Source organism: Larimichthys crocea, chromosome XI, assembly GCF_000972845.2.
Source record: "Larimichthys crocea isolate SSNF chromosome XI, L_crocea_2.0, whole genome shotgun sequence".
In the NCBI taxonomy this organism is placed as follows: domain Eukaryota; kingdom Metazoa; phylum Chordata; class Actinopteri; family Sciaenidae; genus Larimichthys; species Larimichthys crocea.
The window spans coordinates 24,148,449-24,173,915 of NC_040021.1; the positions used below are offsets into that span (position 1 = coordinate 24,148,449).

The following is a 25,467-nucleotide window of genomic DNA, read 5'->3' on the forward strand; positions in this document are numbered from 1 at the left end:
TAATGGTCTCAACAAATTCAGTGTAAAAATAATTCCAGACCTCTTCAACAAATGGTATTAATTGAAATCTCTCCCAATTTATGCCTAATATATCTTGGATAAAGAGTTCAGTATTTTAATTTTCCAGACACAAAAAACAATCGAGTGGTCACTGAAAGAATCGGGCAATACCCCAGGGCAAATGCGATATACAGATCCTGCATTTATTTACAGTCAGTACACCAAGTAGTACATACAGATGATTGCATGCACAGCAAAGTGACAGTTTTCATGTGTAATATACAGTATGACCTGCATTGCAAAAAGCTATTAATAACTTTACTAGGATTTATGCACTTAAAATAATGAGTCAAAGCAGCTTAAATCAAATCAAATCAATTTTATTTGTATAGCCCAAAGTCACAAAATGCATTTGCCCCAGAGGGCTTTACAATCTGTACAGGGAGTGACACCCTCTTTCCTTAGACCCTCGGTTCGAGTGAGGAATAACTTGCCCACAAAAAACCCTTTTAACAGGGAAAAAATGTGGCAGTCTAATCCCATGGCAGCATAACTAAGGGATGACCTGAGCCAGCCCTAACTATAGGCTTTATCAAAAAGGAAAGTCTTAAGTCTGTTTTTAAAAGTGTTGACCGTGTCTGCCTCCCGAACCCAGAATGGTAGTTTGTTCCACAGAAGAGGGGCCTGATAGCTGAAAGCTCTGGCTCCCAATCTACTTTTGGAGACTATAGGAACCACAAGGAACCCAGCGTTCTGAGAGCGCAGTGTTCTAGAGGGGTAGTAAGGTATTATGAGTATTAGATTTAATAGGTAGCCAATGCAAGGAAGCCAAAATGGGAAAGATGTGATCTCTGATCTTGGTTCCTGTCAGAACACGTGCAGCAGCATTCTGAATTAACTGCAAAGTCCTAAGAGACTTATTAGAGCAGCCTGATAACAAAGAGTTACAATAGTCCAGCCTTGAAGTAACAAATGCATGGACTAGTTTTTCTGCATCCGCTTGAGAGACAATGCGTCTGATTTTAGCGATGTTATGTAAGTGGAAGAATGCAGTCCTCGAAATTTGTTTTATGTGGACGTTAAAGGACAAATCCTGATCAAAGACAACTCCAACAATTCTTTACAGTGGAGCTGGAGGCCAGGGAGTTTCTGAGGTGTTTGGGTCCAATTACAAGAACTTCAGTTTTGTCTGAATTTAACATCCAAAAATTGTAGGTCATCCAACTTTTTATATCCTTAAGGCATGCTTGGAGTTTAGTTAACTGATTGGTTGCATCAGGCTTGATCGATAAATATAATTGGGTGTCGTCAGCATAACAATGAAAATTGATAAAGAGATTCCTAATAATGTTCCCTAAAGGAAGCATATATAAACTAAAAAGAAGTGGTCCTAGTACAGAACCTTGTGGGACTCCATGACAAACTTTGGTATGCATGGAGGATTCATCATTGACGTGAACAAACTGAGATCGATCTAAGAAATACGATTTAAACCAGCTTAGGGTGGTTCCTTTGATGCCAATTTGATGTTCTAGTCTCTGTAAAAGAATTTGATGGTCAGTGGTGTCAAATGCAGCACTAAGATCTAACAGGAAAAGTACAGAGATGAGTCCTTTGTCTGATGCCATTAGGAGGTTATTTGTAACTTTGACTAATGCGGTCTCTGTGCTATGATGCACTCTAAATCCTGACTGAAAATCCTCAAATAGACTATTGTCATGGAGAAAGTCACACAGACAGAAAGGGAAGGTTTAATATCGGTCTGTAGTTGGCTAAGACCTCTGGGTCTAGAGTGGGCTTTTTAAGAAGAGGTTTAATTACAGCTACCTTAAAGGACTGTGGTACATATCCTGATAATAAAGACAGAATAATCGTACCCAAATAAGAATGACTAACTAGAGGTAAAACATCCTTGAGCAGTCTGGTTGGGATGGGGTCTATGAGACAGGTTGACGGCTTAGCTGCAGAAATGATTAAAGTTATTTGATGAAGGTCGATGGGAGAAAAACAGTATCAATACATATCAGGTTTTACAGCTGTTTCCAAACTTGCTGTATCAGAATGCAGATCAATGCCTGTTGAGGGCAAGAGGTGATTAATTTTGTCTCTAATAGTTATAATCTTATCATTAAAGAAGCTCATGAAGTCATTGCTACTTAGACCTAAAGGAATAGATGGTTCAGTAGAGCTGTGATTCTCTGTTAGCCTGGCTACAGTGCTGAAGAGAAATCTGGGGTTGTTCTTGTTCTCCTCTATTAATGAAGAGTAGTAGGCTGCTCTGGCATTACCGGGAACCTTCCTGTATGTTTTGAGATTATCTTGCCAGACTAGATGAGATTCTTCCAGTTTAGTGGCACGCCATTTGCGTTCAGAGTCTGCTGGCTATACCATGGTGCTAGCCTTCTTTGTTTAATTGTCTTCTTTTTCAGAGGTGCAATAGAGTCTAGAGTTGTCCGTAATGAGCCTGTAATACTATCAACAAGATGGTCTATTTGTGGGTGGCTAAAGGAAGTAGACAAGTCCTCTGTTACAGTTAGACATGGCATTTGATTCAATGCTGAAGGAATCACTTCCTTAAATTTGGCTACAGCACTATCAGATAAACATCTGCTGTAGAAGCTTCTACACAAAGGCTTATAGTCCGGTAGTATGAACTCAAAGGTTATTAAAAAATGGTCAGACAGAAGAGGATTCTGTGGGAAGACTATTATATTATCAATTTCAATGCCATATGAAAGAACAAGATCAAGAGTGTGGTTCAGACAATGAGTCGGTTTATTTACACTTTGACAAAAGCCAATTGAGTCTAATAGAGAGATAAACGCAGTACTAAGACTATCATTGTGGTTGTCCACATGAATGTTAAAATCACCTACAATAATTACTTTATCTGTTTTAAGGATCAAGCCTGATGCAAATTCTGCAAATTCAGATAAAAATTCAGAATAAGGACCTGGAGCTCGATATACTGTAACAAATAAAATTGGCTGTAAAGTTTTCCAGGTTGGGTGAGTGAGGCTAAGGACAAGACTTTCAAATGAATTATAATTTAGTTTAGGTTTGGGATTTATTAATAGACTTGAGTCAAATATGGCTCCAACTCCACCACCTCGACCAGTACTTCGAGGAACATGAGTATTATAATGACTCGGAGGAGTGGATTCATTTAAGCTAACATATTCATCCTCCTGCAGCCAGGTTTCAGTGAGGCAAAACAAATCAATATCATAGTCAGATATTAATTCATTGACTAAGACAGCTTTAGATGACAAAGACCTGATATTCAATAGTCCACATTTAATTCTCTTATTTTGGACTGTTGGAGATGTTGATTTAATTTGTATTAAGTTTTTATGATGAACTCCTCTTCTGTTTGTTTTATCTTTAAATAATGTAGGTGGACGGGGGACAGACACAGTCTCTATACTAAAGGACTGGGTGGGCAACTGCTCTAATGGAGGCGCAGAGAAGCGTGTAAGACTGCAGCTCTGCTTCCTGGTCTCAACTCTGGGTTGTCGACATGATTTTGGTCAGCTAATAAACTTGGCCATATTTCTAGATATGAGAGCTGCTCCATCCAAAGTGGGATGGATGCCGTCTCTCCCAATCAGACCAGGTTTTCCCCAGAAAGGTGTCCAATTGTCTATGAAGCCCACATCGTTTGCTGGACACCACCTCGACAGCCAGCGGTGAAATGACGACATGCGGCTAAACATGTCATCACTGGTCACATTGGGGAGGGGACCAGAGAAAACTACGGAGTCCGACATCGTTTTGGCGTATTCACACACCGATGAAACATTAATTTTAGTGACCTCCGATTGGCGTAACCAGGTGTCATTACCGCCGACGTGAATAACAATCTTACTGTATTTACGCTTATCTTTAGCCAGCAGTTTCAAAAAAGACTCGATGTCGCCCGCTCTGGCCCCCGGGATGCATTTAACTATGGCCCCCGGTGTCGCTAACTTCACGTTTCGGACTATGGAGCTGCCAATGACCAGAGTTGGCCTCTCAGCGGGTGTGTCGCTGAGCGGGGAAAATCTGTTTGAAACGTGGAGCGGTTGGTGGTGTACCGTGGGCTTCAGTTTGGGGCTATGCCTCCTTCGAACAGTCACCCAGCCTCCCAGCTGCTCGGGAACTACCGGGGGACGGCTAGCTGAAGCTACCTGCGGCGGTACCGCACTGGCTACAGGGGACTGGCTAACTTATCTGAGCTACTGACTGTTCGGTGGTGCGATACCGTGCCTCTAACCGACTGACCCTCGCCTCCAAAGCTACAAATAAACTACACTTATTACAAGTACCGTTATCACTAAAGGAGGACGAGGAGTAACTGAACATGTGGCACACAGGGCAGAAGAGAGCAGGAGAGGAGAGAGACGCCATTGCTATAGCTAGGCTAGTTAGTGTGGCTAACTTGAAACTGGTGAAACTATCAGATAGTGGTTACTAGAGTTAAGAGACCTGTTCGTGCACAGACAGAACAAGTCAAAGGATAGTGCAGAGATAAGTAGATAGTCGCTGATGTGAGAAATACACGAAAATCTGTTCAGGTGAGCAGAGAGCACCGTGGCAACAACACCGATAACCGGAAGTGACACAATACGTTACCGCAAAGCACGTCGTCGACAGCAGCCTCAACAGGAAAATCACACCTGACACTTTTCTCTACCCGTTCCAACCTGCCTGCGCACGCTTCTTCACCTCTTTTTTTTTTTTTTAAGCTTAGAATTACTATAATCACCTTGAAGTGTTTTTCCTGACGATGTAGTAGGTTGTGTTTTTCATCAGCTTCTCCACTCCAATTTAACCATTTAACACTCCTTTTTTGCACTTTTTGACTTATAATTTGTTTATAAAGCCTCAAAGAATGGTCAAGCCAAAAAAAACGACTCAGAAAACCCTCAAGTCTCCTTCAGAGATCAAAGACAATCTGCTGACCAAGCCTGCTAACACTAGGTCACCTGGCTCGACCAGCATGCTCAAAGAGATGCACCAGAGGAGGACGCCTCCCCGTCGCCCGGTCTGGTGGCCATTAGTTGGATGGAGAACATGAAGTTGGACAACTTGGAGACAACTCTCACTGGGGTTAAAAATACTGTCACCTCCAAGACCTCCTGCATTATAAACCTAGAAGAATGGCACAGAAATTGCCGCTACATAGCGCAGACATCCCAAGTCTCCCGGAAGTTCCGGGAGTCTCCCTGATATTAACAGTGGCTCCCTGATGCCCGCGAGCTAGGTAAAACATCCCGGATTTTGGATTACGCGAGAGAGATTAAAAAAAACGCGAGTGCGAGCATAAAGAAAAGATAGTACCTCGCGCATCATGCTCGGATTACTTTCAGTTACATTGCGCAGGCATAGGCGAGAGGAGGGGAGGGGGGTGAGCGCGTGAGACTGAGATACAATGAGCTACATGAAGCACCCGTGCATGCATTCAAGCGAAAACTCTGTTCAGCGTGTTCTCGTGTTCAGGGCGACTGGTTGCGAGAGAGAGCGCGCCGATTGGTTTGGTCAGCAAAATACACCAATAAGCTTTCGTTGTGGGAGGGACTCCCCCCCCCCCCCACGCTGGGTCTGCCCGTCTGTTAGCTGATTGGCTGTTCGTGTGTTTCTGCCGGCAAGAATTACCTCCATGAAGACAGCTCTGCTTCGATAGAAACTCGCTTCAAAACAAACATCAAGCTAAAGTTCTGTGTCGCTCAGACCCGCACATGGCTTACAGTCACAAATACGAGACAACACGCTCACCATGGCAGAAACAGCGGGCACGAGCGGCGAGTCTGCCACAGCATCGTTGTCAGTGGCACCACTAATTTGTTAAAAAAAACAAAAAAACACATTGTTTCAAACTTGTTTCAGTCTAATTCTTACTTCAGCAGTATTATGTTTATCATGCACCAAACAACATTATGAATAATTAATAAGTATTTATAACTTGTACAAATATATTGCAGTTTATAAAAATAATAAAAAAGGCTGCAGTATCGCGATAATAGCCGGAACCGTGATACTTTGTCTGGCATAGTGTCGTGGTTACTCATTTTGGTATCGTGACAACTCTAATAGCAGCGCATCAGCATCTTACAGCAGAGGTGATGAAGGACCGCAAGGAATTTAATGCAGTTTGACTGAAGCTTAAGGAGCCCGGCATCCGGCATGGGTTTCTATCACCTGCGTGTCTGATTTTTACTCATGCTGGAAATTGCATTGAAAGATGCAGCCACCTATGCTGACATACAGCAGCTGAAGGCACCGAATGATCCAGGTACCACCAACGTGACGGGATATGGTATGAGTCACACAGGCTTGCCTGCACCGGTGTGGGTATATATTCTTTTTCATTATGGACAAATGGACCAAATGAACGGTGAAGCAAAAGCCGGCATGTTTTCATATTTTTGCAATAATTATAGAACTCAGAGTTTATGTTCAGTTATGATGCCTTAACGTTGTCTGCGTAACGTCCTGTTAGTTACATAGGATTGTTTTTGATTGGCTCAAAAGTTACAAAGACATTATTTGCTCTTGAGGAAAAAAAAAAAAAAAAAGACTTCACGTTTCTTATTCCTAATTCTTTTGGAAACTTAAAAATCACTTACAGGAGGGTGGTGAGGGGCGGAGACAGGGGATAAGTGTTATGACTGGTATTTCCCAAAAGGTAGGACTCAGAAGCACGACTCGAAAACAGTTCGGAGTTGAAACGTAATCCGTTTACTGGTCAGAAGGAAGGTTCGGTACACGGTAATCAGTCAGATCAGGCAAACAAATCCAAAAAGGGCTAGGCAAAGGCAGAGGCCAGTCCGGCAGGCAAAACCCGAAAAAAACAGGAAAATCCGATCATTAGAAAAACTCACAAGGCTGGGATGTAAGGCACTGGGGTACAAAACGAACTGGCACAGAGAGGGGGAGAAACACAGACTAAATACACAAGAGAGGGGAGTGGTAACAAGACACAGGTGAATCTAATGAGGGCGGGGCAGACAATCAAAACTGGAGGGAAAAACACAGGGGCAGGAAGTGAGGTGGTCTGAAACGAGAGGAAGGGTAAGTTTCACAATAAAACAGAAAACAAAACACATAACCTTAAAAGGCTTGACGAGATGTGTCAATAAGGTTAGTTTGTTTTTTGCTTTTGTGCTTCTTTACTGCATGTGTAGGTTGCTTTCTCACCAGCTCTGCTGCTATGTGGGGTTTACATTAGGCCTTTTCTTTAGGGAAGGCAAACCAGGGAGTTTGGGGGGTATTTTCTTTCAGTTTGGTTCATGCTGTACTCGTCATATTTTGTTTGTATACAATGCCATCTTGAACACATGGAAGCCTTAAAACTGAGGTGTAGCTGGATAGGACAAATCTTCCAGTCAACTTTTTCCGCCAAAGCACGTGGTGTAGCAATTTTAATTAAAAGAAACATTCCCTTCAACATATCTCATCTAAAATGGATTCAAATGGTCATTTTATAAATGATGACTCGTACTATTTTGACTGTTCACGTTATCCTCCTTAATTTCTATGCACCAAAATTTGACAATCTTGCTTTTGTCCCGAGGTGTTTTCTGTCTAATACCTGACCTAGCAACAACCAACTTGATTGCAGGTGGTCATTTCAATTGCGTTAAATAATCTGATGAAGTTACTTAACCTGGTTGATATCTGGAGGATTCACAATCCCACAGAGAAAGAATATTCTTTCTTCTCACAAGTTCACAATACATACACAAGGAATGACTAGTTTTTTTTTATTGATTCTAAGCGAATAGAAATGACTAAGTCATCTAAATATCACAACATCTTAATTTCAGACCACAACCCGGTTTCTATAGGTATGGACTTTGGGTAGAACAAAAACAACCTTTAAGGTTGTGATGAGAAGTTTTGTTTTGCCCTATGAAGCTGCACAAAAAACCCCAAAAAAACACGGGAGACAAAGGTTTTCAGTTATAGATCCACAGCTTGCCCTCCTTGAAAAACAGTATTGAAAGGTTACATCTTCATCTTTATTGAAGGAGACTGTTAAGTTAAATCATGAATATCACAGTATTCTCTCTCAACAAATCAATACTTTAGTGAGGCACAGACAATTTTAGTTGGGGGATAAACCTTGCCCTCTGCCTTCACGACAGCTATGAGGGGCGCAGGCTAGCAGGGCTATCCATGAAATTAAAAGTCAGGCGAGCTCTACTGTTACACACCCTGGTGAAATAAATAAGTGCTTCAGGGACTTTTATGAAAATCTATATAAATCCCAAAGCTTTGCAGCAAAATCCTGCTTCCTAAAATAGACTGCAATGCGCAAAATGAACTTAACGCTGAATTTACATTACAGCAGGTTGTCACGGCCATAAAGGAATTCCTGAGTGAAAAATGTTTAATTTGGACCAAATTAAATATTTTGGAAAGCTGTCAGGATATACTATAAACTGGCAAAAATGTGAATTTATGCCTCTGAGCGAGACTTACGCCCCAACTTTCTCAGGAATCTACCGGTAAAAGTGACCACCCATGTTAAATATCTTGGAACTGCAATGCCCAAACAATCTAATCAGCTTTATACATTGAACTACAAAGCTCTGATTGATAAACTTAAGAGTTATATTGAACTCTGGCGAACACTCCCCATGTCAATGATTGGCAGAATTAATGCTATAAAAATGGTGACCTTACCCAGATTTCTGTACATATTTCAGAATATACCCATTTTTCGGTCAAAAAGGTTTTTTAAAACATTGGACTCAATATTGGACTCTATCATTTGGTGATATAAACCACAACGCATAAGTAAGAAGCACCTTTGCAAGTCAAAATAAATGGGTAGACTAGTGCTCCCTCTATTCCAACATTATTATTATAGCTAATGCATGAGCACGTATATTGGTAGCGAGCTTGCCCTGTAGAACCTAATGACTCCTACCCCATCATGGCTGGCCATAGAACAGGTAGACATCACTGGTACCTCCCTCCTGGCACTACTCCAAAGAGAAGTCCTGAACCATTTAAAGGGATTGGACTTATAGTAGAACACTCATTAAAGGTGTGATACCAAATTTAAAAAGAAACATTTAATCTAACAAACACTTCTATGTTTGCCCCCATTTGTCACAATCATGCATTTCATCCCTCTCAGTCAGATCCTGTTTTCTCTAGCTGGAAAGGGAAAGGCCTGGTTACTGTGAAAGCCTTTTACAATGACAATGTTTTCACCTCATTTGACTAACTTAAAGGCAAATTTGATTTACAACCATCTCACTTTTTTAGGTACTTGCAAGTCAGGAACTATACTAGAGCAAACATTTTAACATTTGAAACTTATAACTCACCAGACAAAGTCTCCAAGTACACAACATCTGAGAGAGTGTTGGGAGAGGGAAATAGGAACCGTCATCTCAGAGGATGCATGGTGTAAATGTCTTTATAGTATACACACATGTTCAATTAAGTCAAGAGGTAGTTTGTGGAGCTGTTTGAAGTAAATGATGGAGATTATTACAAGAAGGTTTCCAAACATTATAAGAACTGATAAACAACCAACAGCAACATATAATAAATATGTGGTGGTAGTGAAGGTGCTTATGCCAGATACATATTTTGATTGATCGGAGAAATGTTTGTCCTCAAGAATATCATCAGAGCTGTTGACAAAGAATTTAGGTTACATGCATAAAAGATCATTAATAGTGAGGTAACATTTGCAATAACATGTCTTATATCAAGAAAATTACTTTTTTTGTTTTCTGCATCTGGACTGACAAGTCCTTCACTCAAAAAAAGATTTTGGCCAAAATGCATGACAGAAATTTCCATCCATTTAAATTACATAGGTTTAATATAAATGAATAAACTTAAAACTTAATGTGAGGCAAATAATGTTTATGTAATAGTACTAATGATCTCAAAATGACTGCATTCATTTTCACTGTTGGGTTTGGGCAAACAAATTGACTTTATTAAAATTTAATAAATAAACCTGGTTACACTCAAAAAAATATTTCGGGCATTTATGCATTTCAATTACATAGAAAATTCCAGCCATTTGAATGGCATTGTTTTCATATAAATAAAATAAACTTAATATGACGCAAGTAATAAGATTTATGCAATAGTACTAATAAACTCAAAATGACTGCGTTCATTTTCGCTGTTGGGTTTGGGCAAACAAATTGATTTTATTAATATTGAATGCATAAACCTGGTTACTACTACATTACTGTGCAGTGGAATCACATTGAGGTTATTAGTACTTTTACATAAATCTTATTACTTGGTTCACATTAGGTTTATTAGTTGATTTTATATTTAACCTATGTAATTCAAATGGATGGAAATTTCTGTCATGCATTTTGGCTAATATTTTTTTTCTTTGAGTGCACTCTCCCATATTATAGAATAATCATACACTGATTGTGTCTGAAATCACCTAAATTACAAGATTAACTATGAAACACAATCTAGACACATAATCCACACATAACACAAAAGTCAACCCATTGCATTAAAAGGGTGCATATTTTAAAACATGAATGTTGACAGCTATGCCGGTGCTATTGGTATACTGAGTTGTACATACAGGTACGTACATGCATAGTAAAGCAGGCATGTAGTGGAAGATGTAATTTCTGAACCAAAGTACAGATGAATTTACATTTCAGCGCAGAGTCAAAAGAGCTTTGACTTAGTAAAATCACCCAGAAATAGTTTCCCTGAAATAATCATTCTGAAAGCTGATCGAAACCAGCTGTAAAAGAAGGCATAGATCAATGGATTGAGCATTGAATTTGACCACCCAAGCCACTTAAATATAGCAATCACAGCATCTGGAATTATAAAATTAGTGAAAGGGTTAAAGGTCCTACAAAGAATGAAAGGACTCCAACAGATGAGAAAAACTCCCATTACAATAGCCAAAGTTTTGGTGGCTTTTCTCTCCATCTTACTTTCAGACTTTTTACTCTGACAGGTCGTGTTTTGGATGCTGCGTGCCTGTCTCTGTGCCACCATTAAAATCTTTAAGTAGGTGATTAACATGATGATAGCTGGAAGGTAAAATAAAAGAACAAGTCCTGTACTTCCTGAATTAATATTTTGAATTAAAACACATTTTCTGTTAGACTGGCCGTCGTGTACTCCAATGATTGCGTGGATAATTCCATTTAGTGTAGGAAAAATCCAGCTCACCAGGATCATGATCACAATAACACGGACATTTATTTTAGCTCTGTACCTTAGAGGCTGACACACAGCATAATATCTGTCAACAGAAATGAAGCACAAGTTCAAAATAGAGGATGTGCACAGAGAGATATCAAAGGTGGTTCGTACCTCACAGAGTAAATCTTGGTGATCCCAACATGAACTTACAGCCAGTATGGTGCTAAAAGGCAAAACTAAAAGGCCAACAAGCAGGTCAGCTACAGCGAGAGACAGAATGAGGTAGTTTGTCGGAGTGTGGAGCTGTTTGAAGTAAATGATGGAGATTATTACAAGAAGGTTACCAGACATTATAAGAACTGATAAACAGCCAACAGAAACACATAATAAATATGTGGTGGTGGTGAAGGTGCTCATGCCAGATACATTTGTTGGTTGATTGCAGAAATGTTTGTCCTCAAAAACATCATCAGAGCTGTTGACAAAGAAGTTAGGTTCCATGCATAAAAGATCATTAATAGTGAGGTAACATTTGCAATAACATGCTTTATATCATGGGAGAGCTTATCAGTTAATTTTAGTGCTCTGTATGTTTCATATCATACCTGTTTGGTCCGTGCATCTTTACTGATGGGAGTCCTGCACAGTCTCTGTGCCACTGAGCTGTATATTCTACTCTTATTGTTCTGGGCTCATTAGCATATCATGGTCAAGGGAGTGGCTTCAAGGGAGTGGCTTCAAGGGAGCTTAATCACCAGAGCTGTGGGCACAGGGAGGAAGCGTGGGAGCAGATCCGCCCTTTGCGCTGTCCCTCCCAGCCCTGAGGGGTTCGGACCCACGGTGCCGGAGGAGCCTCCTGTCCGAACACTGGCACTGGGCCAGCCAGCAGGGGCCCTCTGATGGCGGGTCACTCGTGGACTATTCCAAGGTTAGGGAGCTCCAAGCATTGAGATCTAACACAACAACATCTAATATAGCGAGCGTGAGCTAACACAAATCAAATCAATTTTCAAATCAATTTTATTTGTATAGCCCAAAGTCACAAAGTACATTTGCCTCAGAGGGCTTTACAATCTGTACAGGGAGTGACACCCTCTGTCCTTAGACCCTCGATTCGAGTGAGGAAAAACTTGCCCACAAAAACCCTTTTAACAGGGAAAAAATGTGGAAGAAACCTCAGGAAGAGCCACAGAGGAGGGATCCCTCTCCCAGGACGGACAGACGTGCAATGGATGTCACGTGTACAGGACAAATCAACACAAACATATTGTAACAATGACTGATAAATGACAATGAATATAATGAATGATAAAATGATACAGTAATAGATTGGTAGTAATAATGACAGTAATAATATATGTAGTGGGTGCATGCAGGATCACAGCAGCAGCCACGATCCACAGAGAACCTGCTGGACGACAGAGCACAGAAATACTCCGGGGAAGTTTGGTTAGTACATGCATAATGAGACATGTCCACAGATGGAGAGATATGGAGAGATATAGAGATATAGAGTATATATATAGAGAGAGGGAGATATAGAGAAATATAGAGAGATATATATAGAAGAGAGATATAAGAGAGAGAGTGAGAGTGGAGAGAGAGAGAGAGGAGAGGAGAGGTTTTCGGTAGGGAGTGTGTGCATCTCAACCAATACCGTGCCTGGCTAGGCATAACCCTCGGTGGGTCCCCCGGCAGTGTAATCCTATGGCAGCATAACTAAGGGATGACCTGACCAGCCCAACTATAGGCATAATCAAAAAGGAGTCTTAGTCTATTCTTAAAGGTGTGTCGTGTCTGCCTCCCGAACCCAGAAGGTAGTTTGTTCCACAGAAGAGGAGCCTGATAGCTGAAGATCTGGCTCCCAATCTACTTTTGGAAACTATAGGAACCACAAGGAACCCAGCGTCCGGAGAGCGCAGTGTTCTAGAGGGGTAATAAGGTATTATGAGCTCTTTTAGATAAGATGGTGCCTGACCATGAAGAGCTTTGTAAGTAAGGAGAAGAATTTTAAATTCTATTCTAGATTTAATAGGTAGCCAATGCAAGGAAGCCAAAATGGGAGAGATGTGATCTCTGATCTTGGTTCCTGTCAGAACACGTGCAGCAGCATTCTGAATTAACTGCAAAGTCCTAAGAGACTTATTAGAGCAGCGATAACAAAGAGTTACAATAGTCCAGCCTTGACGTAACAAATGCGTGGACTAGTTTTTTCTGCATCCGCCTGAGAGACAATGCGTCTGATTTAGCGATGTTACGTAAGTGGAAGAATGCAGTCCTCGAAATTTGTTTTATGTGGACGTTAAAGGACAAATCCTGATCAAAAACAACTCCAAGATCTTTACAGTGGAGCTGGAGGCCAGGGTGATCCCATCTAAAGTAACTAAGTCTCTGAAAGAGAGTTTCTGAGGTTTTGGGTCCAATTACAAGACTTCAGTTTTGTCTGAATTTAACATCAAAAAATTGTAGGTCATCCAACTTTTATATCCTTAAGGCATGCTTGGAGTTTAGTTAACTGATCGGTTTGCATCAGGCTTGATCGATAAATAATTGGGTGTCGTCAGCATAACAAGAAAATTGAATAGAGTGATTCCTAATAATGTTCCTAAAGGAAGCATATATAAACTGAATAGAAGTGGTCCAATACAGAACCTTGTGGGACCCATGACAAACTTTGGTCTGCAAGGAGGATTCATCATTGACGTGAACAAACTGAGATCGATCTAAAAAGTACGATTTAAACCAGCTTAGGGTGGTTCCTTTGATGCCATTTCGATGTTCCAGTCTCTGTAAAAGAATTTGATGGTCAATGGTATCAAATGCAGCACTAAATCTAACAGGACAAGTACAGAGATGAGTCTGTTGATGCCATTAGGAGGTCATTTGTAACTTTGACTAATGCGGTCTCTGTGCTATGATGCACTCTAAATCCTGACTGGAAATCCTCAAATAGACATTGTTATGGAGAAAGTCACACAGCTGATTAGCTACAGCTTTCTCAGTATCTTAGACAGAAAGGGAAGGTTTGATATCGGTCTGTAGTTGGCTAAGACCTCTGGGTCTAGAGTGGGCTTTTAAGAAGAGGTTTAATTACAGCTACCTTAAAGGACTGTGGTACATATCCTGAAATAAAGACAGATTAATCATATCCAATAACGAATTACTAACTACAGGTAAAACATCCTTGAGCAACCTGGTTGGGATGGAGTCTAAGAACAGGATGACGGCTTAGCTGCAGAAATGATTAAAGTTATTTGATGAAGGTCGATGGGGAAAAACAGTATCAAATACATATCAGGTTTTACAGCTGTTTCCAAACTTGCTGTATCAGAATGCGATCAATGCCTGTTGAGGGACAGAGGTGATGGATTTTGTCTCTAATAGTTATAATCTATCATTAAAGAAGCTCATGAAGTCATTGCTACTTAGACCTAAAGGAATAGATGGTTCAGTAGAGCTGTGATTCTCGGTTAGCCTGGCTACAGTGCTGAAGAGAACCTGTGGTTGTCTTATTCTCCTCAATTAAAGAAGAGTAATAGGCTGCTCTGGCATTACGGAGAGCCTTCCTGTATGTTTTGAGATTACTTGCCAGACTAGATGAGATTCTTCCAGTTTAGTGCATGCCATTGCGTTCAGATTTACGTGCCTCTTGCTTTAATTTACGAGTCTGCTGGCTATACCATGGTGCTAGCCTCTTTGTTTAATTATCTTCTTTTTCAGAGGTGCAATAGAGTCAGAGTTGTCCGTAATGAGCCTGGTAATACTATCAACAAGATGGTCTATTTGTGGGTGGCTAAAGGAAGTAGACAAGTCCTCTGTTACAGTTAGACATGGCATTGATTCAATGCTGAAGGAATAACACGTAACTAATGTTGGCTAAAGCTAAGTGCTCGCTGAACTTAGCTTCAACCTTTAAGGTTGTGATGAGAAGTTGTGTTTTGGCCCTATGAAGCTGCACAAAAAACCCAAAAAAACACGGGAGAAAAAGGTGTCAGTTATAGATCCCACAGCTTGCCCCCTTGAAAAACTAGTATGAAGGTTACATCTTCAGCTTTAGAAGGAGACAGTTAAGTTAAATCATGAATATCACAGTATTCGTCTCTCAACAAATCAATACTTAGTGAGGCACAGACATTTTTAGTGGGGGATAAACCTTGCCCTCCTGCCTTCACGACAGCTATGAGGGCGCAGGCTAGCAGGAGCCCATGAAATTAAAAGTCAGGCGAGCTCTACTGTTACACACCCTGGTGAAATAAATAGTGCTTCAGGGACTTTTATGAAAATCTATATAAACCCAAAGCTTTGCAGCAAAATCCTGCTTCCTAAAATAGACTGGCAATGCGCAAAAGAACTTAACGCTGAATTACATTACAGCAGGTTTCGCGGCCATAAAGAGAATTCCTGAGTGAAAAAATGTTTATTTTGGACCAAATAAATTAGTTGGAAAGCTGTCAGGATATACTATAAACTGGCAAAATTTGAATTTATGGCCTCTGAGCGAGAACTTACGACCCCAACTTTCTCAGGAATCTACCTGGAAAAGTGACCAACCCAGTTAATATCTGGAACTGCAATGCCCAAACAATCTAATCACTTTATATACATTTATACAACAAGCTCTGATGATAAACTAAGATGTTTTGAACTCTGGCGAACACTCCCCATGTTCAATGATTGCAGAATTAATGCTATAAAAATGGTGACCTTCCCAGATTTTCTGTACAATATTCAAATATACCCATTTTCGGTCAAAAGGTTTTTAAAACAGTGACTCAATATTGCACTATCATTTGGTGATATAAACCACAACGCATAAGTAAGAGCACCACTTGCAAGTCAAAATAAATGGGTAGACTAGTGCTCCCTCTATTCCAACATTATTATATAGCTAATGCATGAGCACGTATATTGGTAGCGAGCTTGCCCTGTAGAACCTAATGACTCCTACCCCATCATGCTGGCCTAGAACAGGAGACATCAACTGGTACCCCCTCCTGGCACTACTCCAAAGAGAAGTCCTGAACCATTTAAAGGGATTGGACTTATAGTAGAACACTCATTAAAGGGTGAGACCAAATTTAAAAAGAAACATTAATCTAACAAAACATTCTATAGTTTGCCCCCATTTGTCACAATATGCATTTCATCCCTCTCAGTCAGATCCTGTTTCTCTAGTGGAAAGGGAAAGGCCTGGTTACTGTGAAAGCCTTTTACAATGACAATGTTTTCACCTCATGTTGACTAACTAAAGGCAAATTTGATTTACAACCATCTATCACTTTTTTAAGGTACTTGCAAGTCAGGAACTATACTAGAGCAAACTTTTTTAACATTTGAACTTATAACTCACCAGACAAAGTCTCCCAAGACACAACATCTGAGAGATGTTGGGAGAGGGAATAGTAGACCAGTCATCTCAGAGGATGCATGGGTAAATGTCTTTATAGATACACACATGTTCAATTAAGCAAGAGGTAGTTTTGGAGCTGTTTGAAGTAAATGATGGAGATATTACAAGAAGGTTCCAAACATATAAGAACTGATAAACAACAACAGCAAACACATAATAAATATGTGGTGGTAGTGAAGGTGCTTATGCCAGATACATATTTTTGATTGATCGGAGAATGTTTGTCCTCAAGAATATACATCAGAGCTGTTGACAAAGATTTAGGTTACATGCATAAAAGATCATTAATAGTGAGGTAACATTTGCAATAACATTCTTATATAAAAAATTACTTTTTTTTGTTTTCTGCATCTGGACTGACAAGTCCTTCACTCAAAAAAGATTTTGGCCAAAATGCATGACAGAAATTCCATCCATTTAAATTACATAGGTTTAATATAAATCAATAAACTAAAACTTATGTGAGGCAAATAATGTTATGTAATAGTAACTAATGATCTCAAAATGACTGCATTCATTGTCACGTTGGGTTGGCAAACAAATTGACTTTATTAAAATTAAATAATTAAACCTGGTTACACTCAAAAAATATTTCGGGCATTTATGCATTTCAATTACATAGAATTCCATCCATTTGAATGGCATTGTTTTCATATAAATAAAATAAACTTAATATGACGCAGTAAAGAAGATTTATGCAATAGTACTAATAAACTCAAAATGACTGCGTTCATTTTCGCTGTGGGTTTGGGCAACAAATTGATTTTATTAATATTGAATGCATAACACCTGGTTACTACTAACATTACTGTGCGATGGAATCACATTGAGGTTATGTAGTACTTTTACATAAATCTTATTACTTGGTTCACTTAGGTTTTTAGTTGTTTTTATATTTAACCTTATTTCCAAATGGATGGAAATTTCTGTCATGCATTTTGGCTAATTTTTTTTTTCTTTGAGTGCACTCTCCAATATTATAGAATAATCAACACTGATTGTGTCTGAAATCACCCTAAATTACAAGATTAAATAACTATGAAACACAATCTAGACACCTAATCCACACATAACACAAAAGTCAACCCATTGCATAAAGGGTGCATATTTAAAACATGAATGTTGACAGCTATGCCGGGGCTATTGGTATACTGAGTTGTACATACAGGTACGTCATCATAGTAAAGCAGGCATGTAGTGGAAGATGTAATTTCGAACCAAAGTACAGATGAATTAACATTTCAGCGCAGAGTCAAAAGAGCTTGACATAAAATCACCCAGAAATAGTTCCCTGAAATAACATTCTGAAGCTGATCGAAACCGAGCTGTAAAAGAAGGCATAGATCAATAGATTGAGCATTGAATGTGACCACCAAGCCACTAAATATAGCAATCACAGCATCTGGAATTAAAAATTAGTGAAAGGGTTAAAGGTCCACAAAGAATAAAGGACTCACAACAAGATGAAAAAACTCCCATTACAATAGCCAAGTTTGTTGTGGGCTTTTCTCTCCATCTTACATTCAGACTTTTACTCTGACAGGTCGTGTTTTGGATGCTGGTGCCTGTCTCGTGCCACCATTAAAATCTTTAAGTAGGTGATTAACATGATGATAGCTGGAAGGTAAAATAAAAGACAAGTCCGGTACTTCCTGAATTAATATTTTTGAATTAAAACACACATTTTGTTAGACTGGCCCGTCGTGTACTCCAATGATTGCTTGGATAATTCCATTTAGTGTAGGAAAAATCCAGCTCACCAGGATCATGATCACAATAAAAGGACATTTATTTAGCTCTGTACCTTAGAGCTGACACCAGCAAATATACTGTCAACAAAGGAAGCACAAGTTCAAATAGAGGATGTGCACAGAGAGATATCAAGGTGGTTCGTACCTCACAGAGTAAATCTTGGTGATCCCAACATGAATTACAGCCAGATGGTGCTAAAAGGCAAAACTAAAAGGCCAACAAGCAGGTCAAGCTACAGCGAGAGACAGAATGATTAGTTTTGTCGGAGTGTGGAGCTGTTTGAAGTAAATGATGAGATTATAACAAGAAGGTTACCAGACATTATAAAACTTATAACAGCCACAGAAACACTAATAAATAGTATGTGTGGTGAAGGTGCTCATGCCAATACATTTGTTGGTTGATTGCAGAAATGTTTGTCCTCAAAAACATCATCAAGCTGTTGACAAAGAAGTTAGGTTCCATGCATAAAAGCCATTAATGTGAGATAACATTTGCAATAACTGCTTTTATCATGGGAGAGCTTATCAGTTAATTTTAGTGCTCTGTATGTTTCATATCATACCTGTTTGGTCCGTGCATCTTTACTGATGGGAGTCCGGGACAGTCTCTGTGCCACTGAGCTGTATATTTCACTCTTAGTGTTCGGGCTCATTAGCATATCATGTGCAAGGGAGTGGCTTCAAGGAGTGCTTCAAGGGAGTTTAATCACCAGAGCTGTGGGCAAAGGGAGGAAGCGTGGGAGCAGATCCGCCCTTGCGCGTGTCCCTCCCAGCCCTGAGGGGTTCGGACCCACGGTGCCGGAGGAGCCTCCTGTCCGAACACGGCACGTGGGCCAGCCGCAGGGGGCCCTCTGATGGGGGTCACTCGTGGACTATTCAAGGTTAGGGAGCTCCAAGCATGAGATCTAACACAAACAACATCTAATATAGCGAGCGAGAGCTAACACAAATCAAATCAATTTTCAAATCAATTTTTATTGTATAGCCCAAAGTCACAAAGTAACATTTCTCAGAGGCTTTACAATCTGTACAGGGAGTGACACCCTCTGTCCTTAGACCCTCGATTCGAGTGAGGAAAAACTTGCCCACAAAAACCCTTTTAACAGGGAAAAAATGTGGAAGAAACCCAGGAAACCACAGAGGAGGGATCCCTCCCCAGGACGGACAGACGTGCAATGGATGTCACGGGTACAGGACAAATCACACAAACATATTGTAACAATGACTGATAAAAGACAATGAATTATAATGATGATAAAAATGATTAAGTAATAGATATGGTAGTAATAAGGACAGTAATAATATAGTAGTGGGTGTCATGAGCAGGATCACAGCACAGCCACGATCCACGAGAACCTGCTGGACGACAGAGCACAGAACTCCGGGAAAGTTTGGTTAGTACATGCATTAAGGAGACAGGTCCACAGAGGGAGAGATATAGAGATATGATAGAGATCATGTATATTAAGAGAGAGATATAGAGAATACTAGAGAGATATATAGATAGAGAGAGTATATAAAGAGAGAGGTGGAGTAGAGGAGAGACGAGAGAGAGAGAGTTTGCGGTAGGAATGTGTGCATCTTCACCCATACCGTGCCTGGCTAGGCATAACCTCGGTGGGGCCCCCGGCATGTATCCTATGGCAGCATAACTAAGGACCGACCAGCCCTACTATAGCATTATCAAAAAGGAATTCTTAAGTCTATTTCTTAAAGGTGTTGATGTGTCCTGCCTCCCGAACCCAGAAAGGTAGTTGTCGTTCCACGAAGAGAGCCTGATAGCTGAAAGCTCTGGGCTCCCAATCTACTTTGGGAAACATAGGAACCACAAGGAACCCAGCTCCTGAGAGGCGTGTTCTAGAGGGGTATAAGTATTATGAGCTCTTTTAGATAAGATGGTGCCTGACATGAGGCTTTAAAGTAAGGAGAAGATTTTAAATTCTATTCTAGATTTAATAGGTAGCCAATGCAAGGAGCAAAATGGGAGAGATGTGATCTCTGATCTTGGTCCTGTCAGAACACGTGCAGCAGCATTCTGAATTAACTGCAAAGTCCTAAGAGACTTATTAGAGCAGCCTGATAACAAAGAGTTACAATAGTCCAGCCTTGACGTAACAAATGCGTGGACTAGTTTTTTCTCAGATCCGCCTGAGAGACAATGCGTCTGATTTTAGCGATGTTAGTAAGTGAAAGAATGCAGTCTCGAAATTTGTTTTTATTGGACTTAAAGGACAAATCCTGACAAAAACAACTCAAAGATTCTTTACAGTGGAGCTGGAGGCCAGGGTGATCCCATCTAAAGTAACTAAGTCTCTAGAAAGAGAGTTTCTGAGGTGTTTGGGTCCAATTACAAGAACTTCAGTTTTGTCTGAATTTAACATCAAAATGTAGGTCATCCACTTTTATATCTTAAGGCATGCTTGGATGTTAGTTAATGATCGGTTGCATCAGGCTTGACGAAATATAATTGGGTTTCGTCAGCATACAATGAAAATGATAGAGTGATTCCTAATAATGTTCCCTAAAGGAAGCATATAAAACTGAATAGAAGTGGTCCAAGTACAGAACCTTGTGGGGACTCCATGACAAACTTTGGTCTGCAAGGAGGATTCATCATGACGTGAACAAACTGAGATCGACTAAAAAGTACGTAAACCAGCTGGTGGTTCCTTTGATGCCAATTCGAGTCCAGTCTCGGTAAAAGAATTTGATGGTCAATGGTACAAATGCAGCACTAAGATCTAACAGGACAAGTACAGAGATGAGTCCTTTGCTGATGCCATAGGAGGTCATTTGTAACTTGGACTAACGGTCTCTGTGCTATGATGCACTCAAAATCCTGACTGGAAATCCTCAAATAGACTATTGTTATGGAGAAAGTCACACAGCTGATGCTACACTTTCCAATATCTTAGACAGAAAGGGAAGGTTTTGATATCGGTCTGTAGTTGGCTAAGACCTCTGGGTCTAGAGTGGGCTTTTTAAGAAGAGGTTAATTACAGCTACCTTAAAGGACTGTGGTACATATCCTGATAATAAAGACAGATTAATCATATCCAATAACGAATACTAACTACAGGTAAAACCATCCTTGAGCAACCTGGTGGGGATGGAGTCTAAGAGACAGGATGACGGCTTAGCTGCAGAAATGATTAAAGTTATTGATGAAGGTCGATGGGGAAAAACAGTACATAAATATCAGGTTTTACAGCGGTCCAAACTTGCGATCAGAATGCAGACAATGCCTGTTGAGGGCAAGAGGTGATGGTTTTTTTCTCTAATTATAATCTTATCATTAAAGAAGTCCATGAAGTCATTGCTACTTAGACCTAAAGGAATAGATGGTTCAGTAGAGCTGTGATTCTCTGTTAGCCTGGCTACAGTGCTGAAGAACACCTGTGGTTGTCTATCTTTCCTCAATTAAAAGAAGGTAATAGCGCTCTGGCATTACGAGAGCCTTCCTGTATGTTTTTGAATATCTTGCCAGACTAGATAGATGTCTTCCATTTTGTGCATGCCATTTGCGTTCAGATTTAGTGCCTCTTGCTTTAATTGACGAGTCTGCTGGCTATACATGGTGCTAGCCTTCTTTGTTTTAATTATCTTCTTTTTCAGGAGAGGTGCCAAAGAGTCTAGAGTTGTCCGTAATGAGCCTGTAATACTATCAACAAGATGGTCTATTTGTGGGTGGCTAAAGGAAGTAGACAAGTCCTCTGTTACAGTTAGACATGGCATTTGATTCAATGCTGAAGGAATAACACGTTAACTAATGTTGGCTAAAGCTAAAGTGCTCGCTGAACTTAGCTTAGAGGGTAACTTCTGGCAATGATATCCTTGTCATGGTATACTTTGGTCCAATTATGTTATTGCCTCTAGTTCTAGACAACACAGTACGTAGTTAACGTTTAATGTTCGTCCTTACCTTTGACAGACATATGTATGCTTCGTTATCTTCCCCACATTTAGCCAAGTACCCCTGGCTGCCGCCTGCAGATCAGGGCGTGCCTCAACGTTGAGCCATGCCCACATTGGCCACACCCCCCTATTCACATTGGACCAGAAACAGGAAACAAAAGACACAGACCATGACAGTAGCCTACACTTAGGTTTCAAAAGCAGAAAATGCCTGCATATGTCTTGTGTCCATAATTAATAAATGGGTGCTGGTGGGGGGCCGTGGTTCTGTGCAGGGGTTGCTGAGTGCTGAGTGGGGGCTGCTGGTTCTGATAGAGGACACTGGTTGCTAAGTGGGGGGCTTGGGTTCTGATTGGACGCTGGTTCTGTACAGCGGGAGCTGGGTGCTGAGTTTGCTTGTGCTGAGGCCTTTGTTTGTCTGTTATGGCTGCAGCATGCTTCTCCTCCTGGTGTTTTTCTAAGTGTCTTAAAAACTGTGATCCTTGTATGTTGCTGCACAACAGCAGCAATGAAAATGTGTTGAAGTGCGACAACTTAAGCTACACTTGATGATTGTGAATTCTTAAAGAGAGGAATGTGACAGACTGATCTCGAACCCAAATACACGACTCTAAATTTAGTTTCGAATAAGCAGTCTTTAATTGGACAAGGTACAAACAAAATTTTGGAGGGGGCAAACAGCAGTTACATTAAAAGGACAAAACAAGCAACAAAAGGACAAAACCTGATTTGGGCATGAAAGCATGGCATTGAGTAGACAAGGGTCCAAACTACTCCACAAAGGGTGTGTGGCAGGTGGTTTTTTTTTTTAGCCAATCAGAAGCACACATCTGACTGTCTGAAGACTGAGATTAGTTGATTAATGAGCCAAGTTGTGTGCTGCGACTGCTTGGAACGAAAACCGCAGCCACGCCGCCCTTTATGGAATAGTTTGGACATGCCTGGAGACACTGGATCTCTGGACAAGATGACTGGCACAAAACAAAAGGAAATGCAGACAAAGTACACATTTAAGGTGGTGTGGAACAGTGGAAACAATAAAGCGGAAAGAGGAAGGGCCAAGTCACCTGAATGAGAGAGAGAGAGAGAGAGAGAGGAGAGGAGAGAGATACATTTCCAATAAAATATGATCCCAAAGACAACATGACAAAACAAAACAAACTAACAGGACAGGATTCACAAACCAAATGTATGATGCACCTCTGTACTTCACTAACGATGATCTTTGATATGGTAGTCCAGTTTTGTTGCAGCCGCCATCTTGCAAAAGGGGCAGGAATAGTCCATTGTTGGTGCATTGATACATGGTTGGTGTATCACCTTCCAGCAGTATACTGACATGTCTTTACATATCATAGAGGAAAAGAATAGACACAAAAATAATAATTAGAAATCCACAAGACCAAAAATATTAAAAAGAATTTTTCACCTCAACAACAAATGTTGATTCATGGATGCTCAGGGTTGTCTCCACGAGAAAAGACACCTGACCGTCTGCAACAATGACAGCTGCAGCTGGACTGAGACAAATAACAGCCTGGTATTGTGGCCCAGACTGGCCCAATACAACTGATCAGAACCACCTTTATAATTATATTATTATATATAAATATCTATATATATCAATATATAGATAGATAGATAGATAGATAGATAGATAGATAGATAGATAGATATACCACTATCGTGATATGATTGTTCTTCCAGATCCTGATCTTCTGTTTTATTCAATAAACACAAGCACTTGTTCTTAAACTTTCCTGTAGATTACTAAATACTTACTAAATATTTTGATGATATTGATTGATTTGATGATATATATTTTGATGTTCGATTTAATGCTTATATGAATGACATCTTTTAAATCTTCTTTTTAAATCTACTTATCACAGAATTGACTGAATTGTTAAACTTGCTTTTCTTTGTTAATAGGCTTGCTCTTTACCATGTAAGTATCACAACAAAATAACTCTGACAAATAAAAGTAGCTAAGTAATAAGTAAATGTCAGAGACGACTGAGAAAGTCAGCGCTAACCTACTACAGCAAACTTCTGGTTTTCAAAATAAATGAGGACTGTCAGATTGTGATTAAAAACAGAGCTAAATTCTCATATTTATTTTAAAATGGGCGTAGGAGCATAGTACAGCACTTGTTTTACGAGACACAGCTTTTTAATGAAATTTTGGCAGTCCTCGTTTGTTTTGAAAACCGGACATTTCCACATTCTGTAGTAGGTTAGCGCTGACTTTCTCAATCATCTACGTCTATTTGCAGTCTGTAATCTATCTGCATTTGCAATGTTGGAGCTACTGGGTTGACTACAGTCTCATATCGCGCCTAAAGTACGTCAGCCTACCGGTAAAATGCTCCGTAGCCTACACCAGATTACGGACTGGTAATCTAGGAACTAAGAACACGGTGGATCATCAAGGTGTAGAACGCAAATACATACAGAGCATAACCTGTTTCAGAAATAAAATAATGTTACTTCCTTCCTTGTCTGTCACAAATATTGCAAAATAGCACGTAAAAACAAAAAAGATACCTTTCTTACCTCCATTTTGCAAACTGATTTGCTTCTTCTTCGTCTGCACACATTCTTCTTCGGCAGTCCAATGTGGGGGCAAGTGGGCGTGGCTCAATGTGCCTCAACGTTGAGTCACGCCCCAATCTGCGGGCGGCAGCCAGGGGCTTCTCCATTTAGCTGGGAGTGGGGCCGTCCACACTGTTTAATCCATTGTACGCACCGCTCCAGTTGTGTTTTTGGCTTTGGGAATGGAAAGAACACAACTTCTCCGGTCAAGCTCTTGGGGTATCTACTGTTTGATTTACATATACCATAGGCACAGCGCTTCACCATCTTGCTAGGAGTCTGAAGCTTGACTGACCTTGCTTACATAGTAACGGTTACTAGGATGTGTGATTGGACAATGGCCGTTTTGGGGCTCGGCGAAAGGTCACTGGTTTTGGGTGAGTGGGCCTGTTGCCTGGTTGTCTGGTCTTGCTTTTGCTAAGTTGTAACAGTTTCCTCAGTTCAGGTAGGTGGGTGTCCAGCTAGGCTGTTTCCGACTTTTCCTTTGTCACTCTTTTGTTATTTTTCCTTTTTTATTTTTGAGGTAATCCTGGGCGGGGACGTAGATCCCTGATGGGGGGTAGGAGTTTCAGGGCCTCGGCCGTTATTGTGTGCCTTTCAAACTGCCTCGAGGCCAGCACGCCTCTGAAGATAGGCAGGTTA

At 40.4% G+C, this 25,467-nt stretch overlaps 1 protein-coding gene across 1 annotated transcript; it reads right to left on the reverse strand.

The window, feature by feature from the left end:
• Positions 1–10,659: 10,659 nt before the first annotated feature.
• Positions 10,660–11,568, reverse strand: LOC109142651 (trace amine-associated receptor 1-like). The gene has a single exon (XM_027284329.1). It carries the CDS (start codon positions 11,566–11,568, stop codon positions 10,660–10,662), a length of 909 nt encoding a protein of 302 aa, XP_027140130.1.
• Between the last annotated feature and the right edge of the window lie 13,899 nt (positions 11,569–25,467).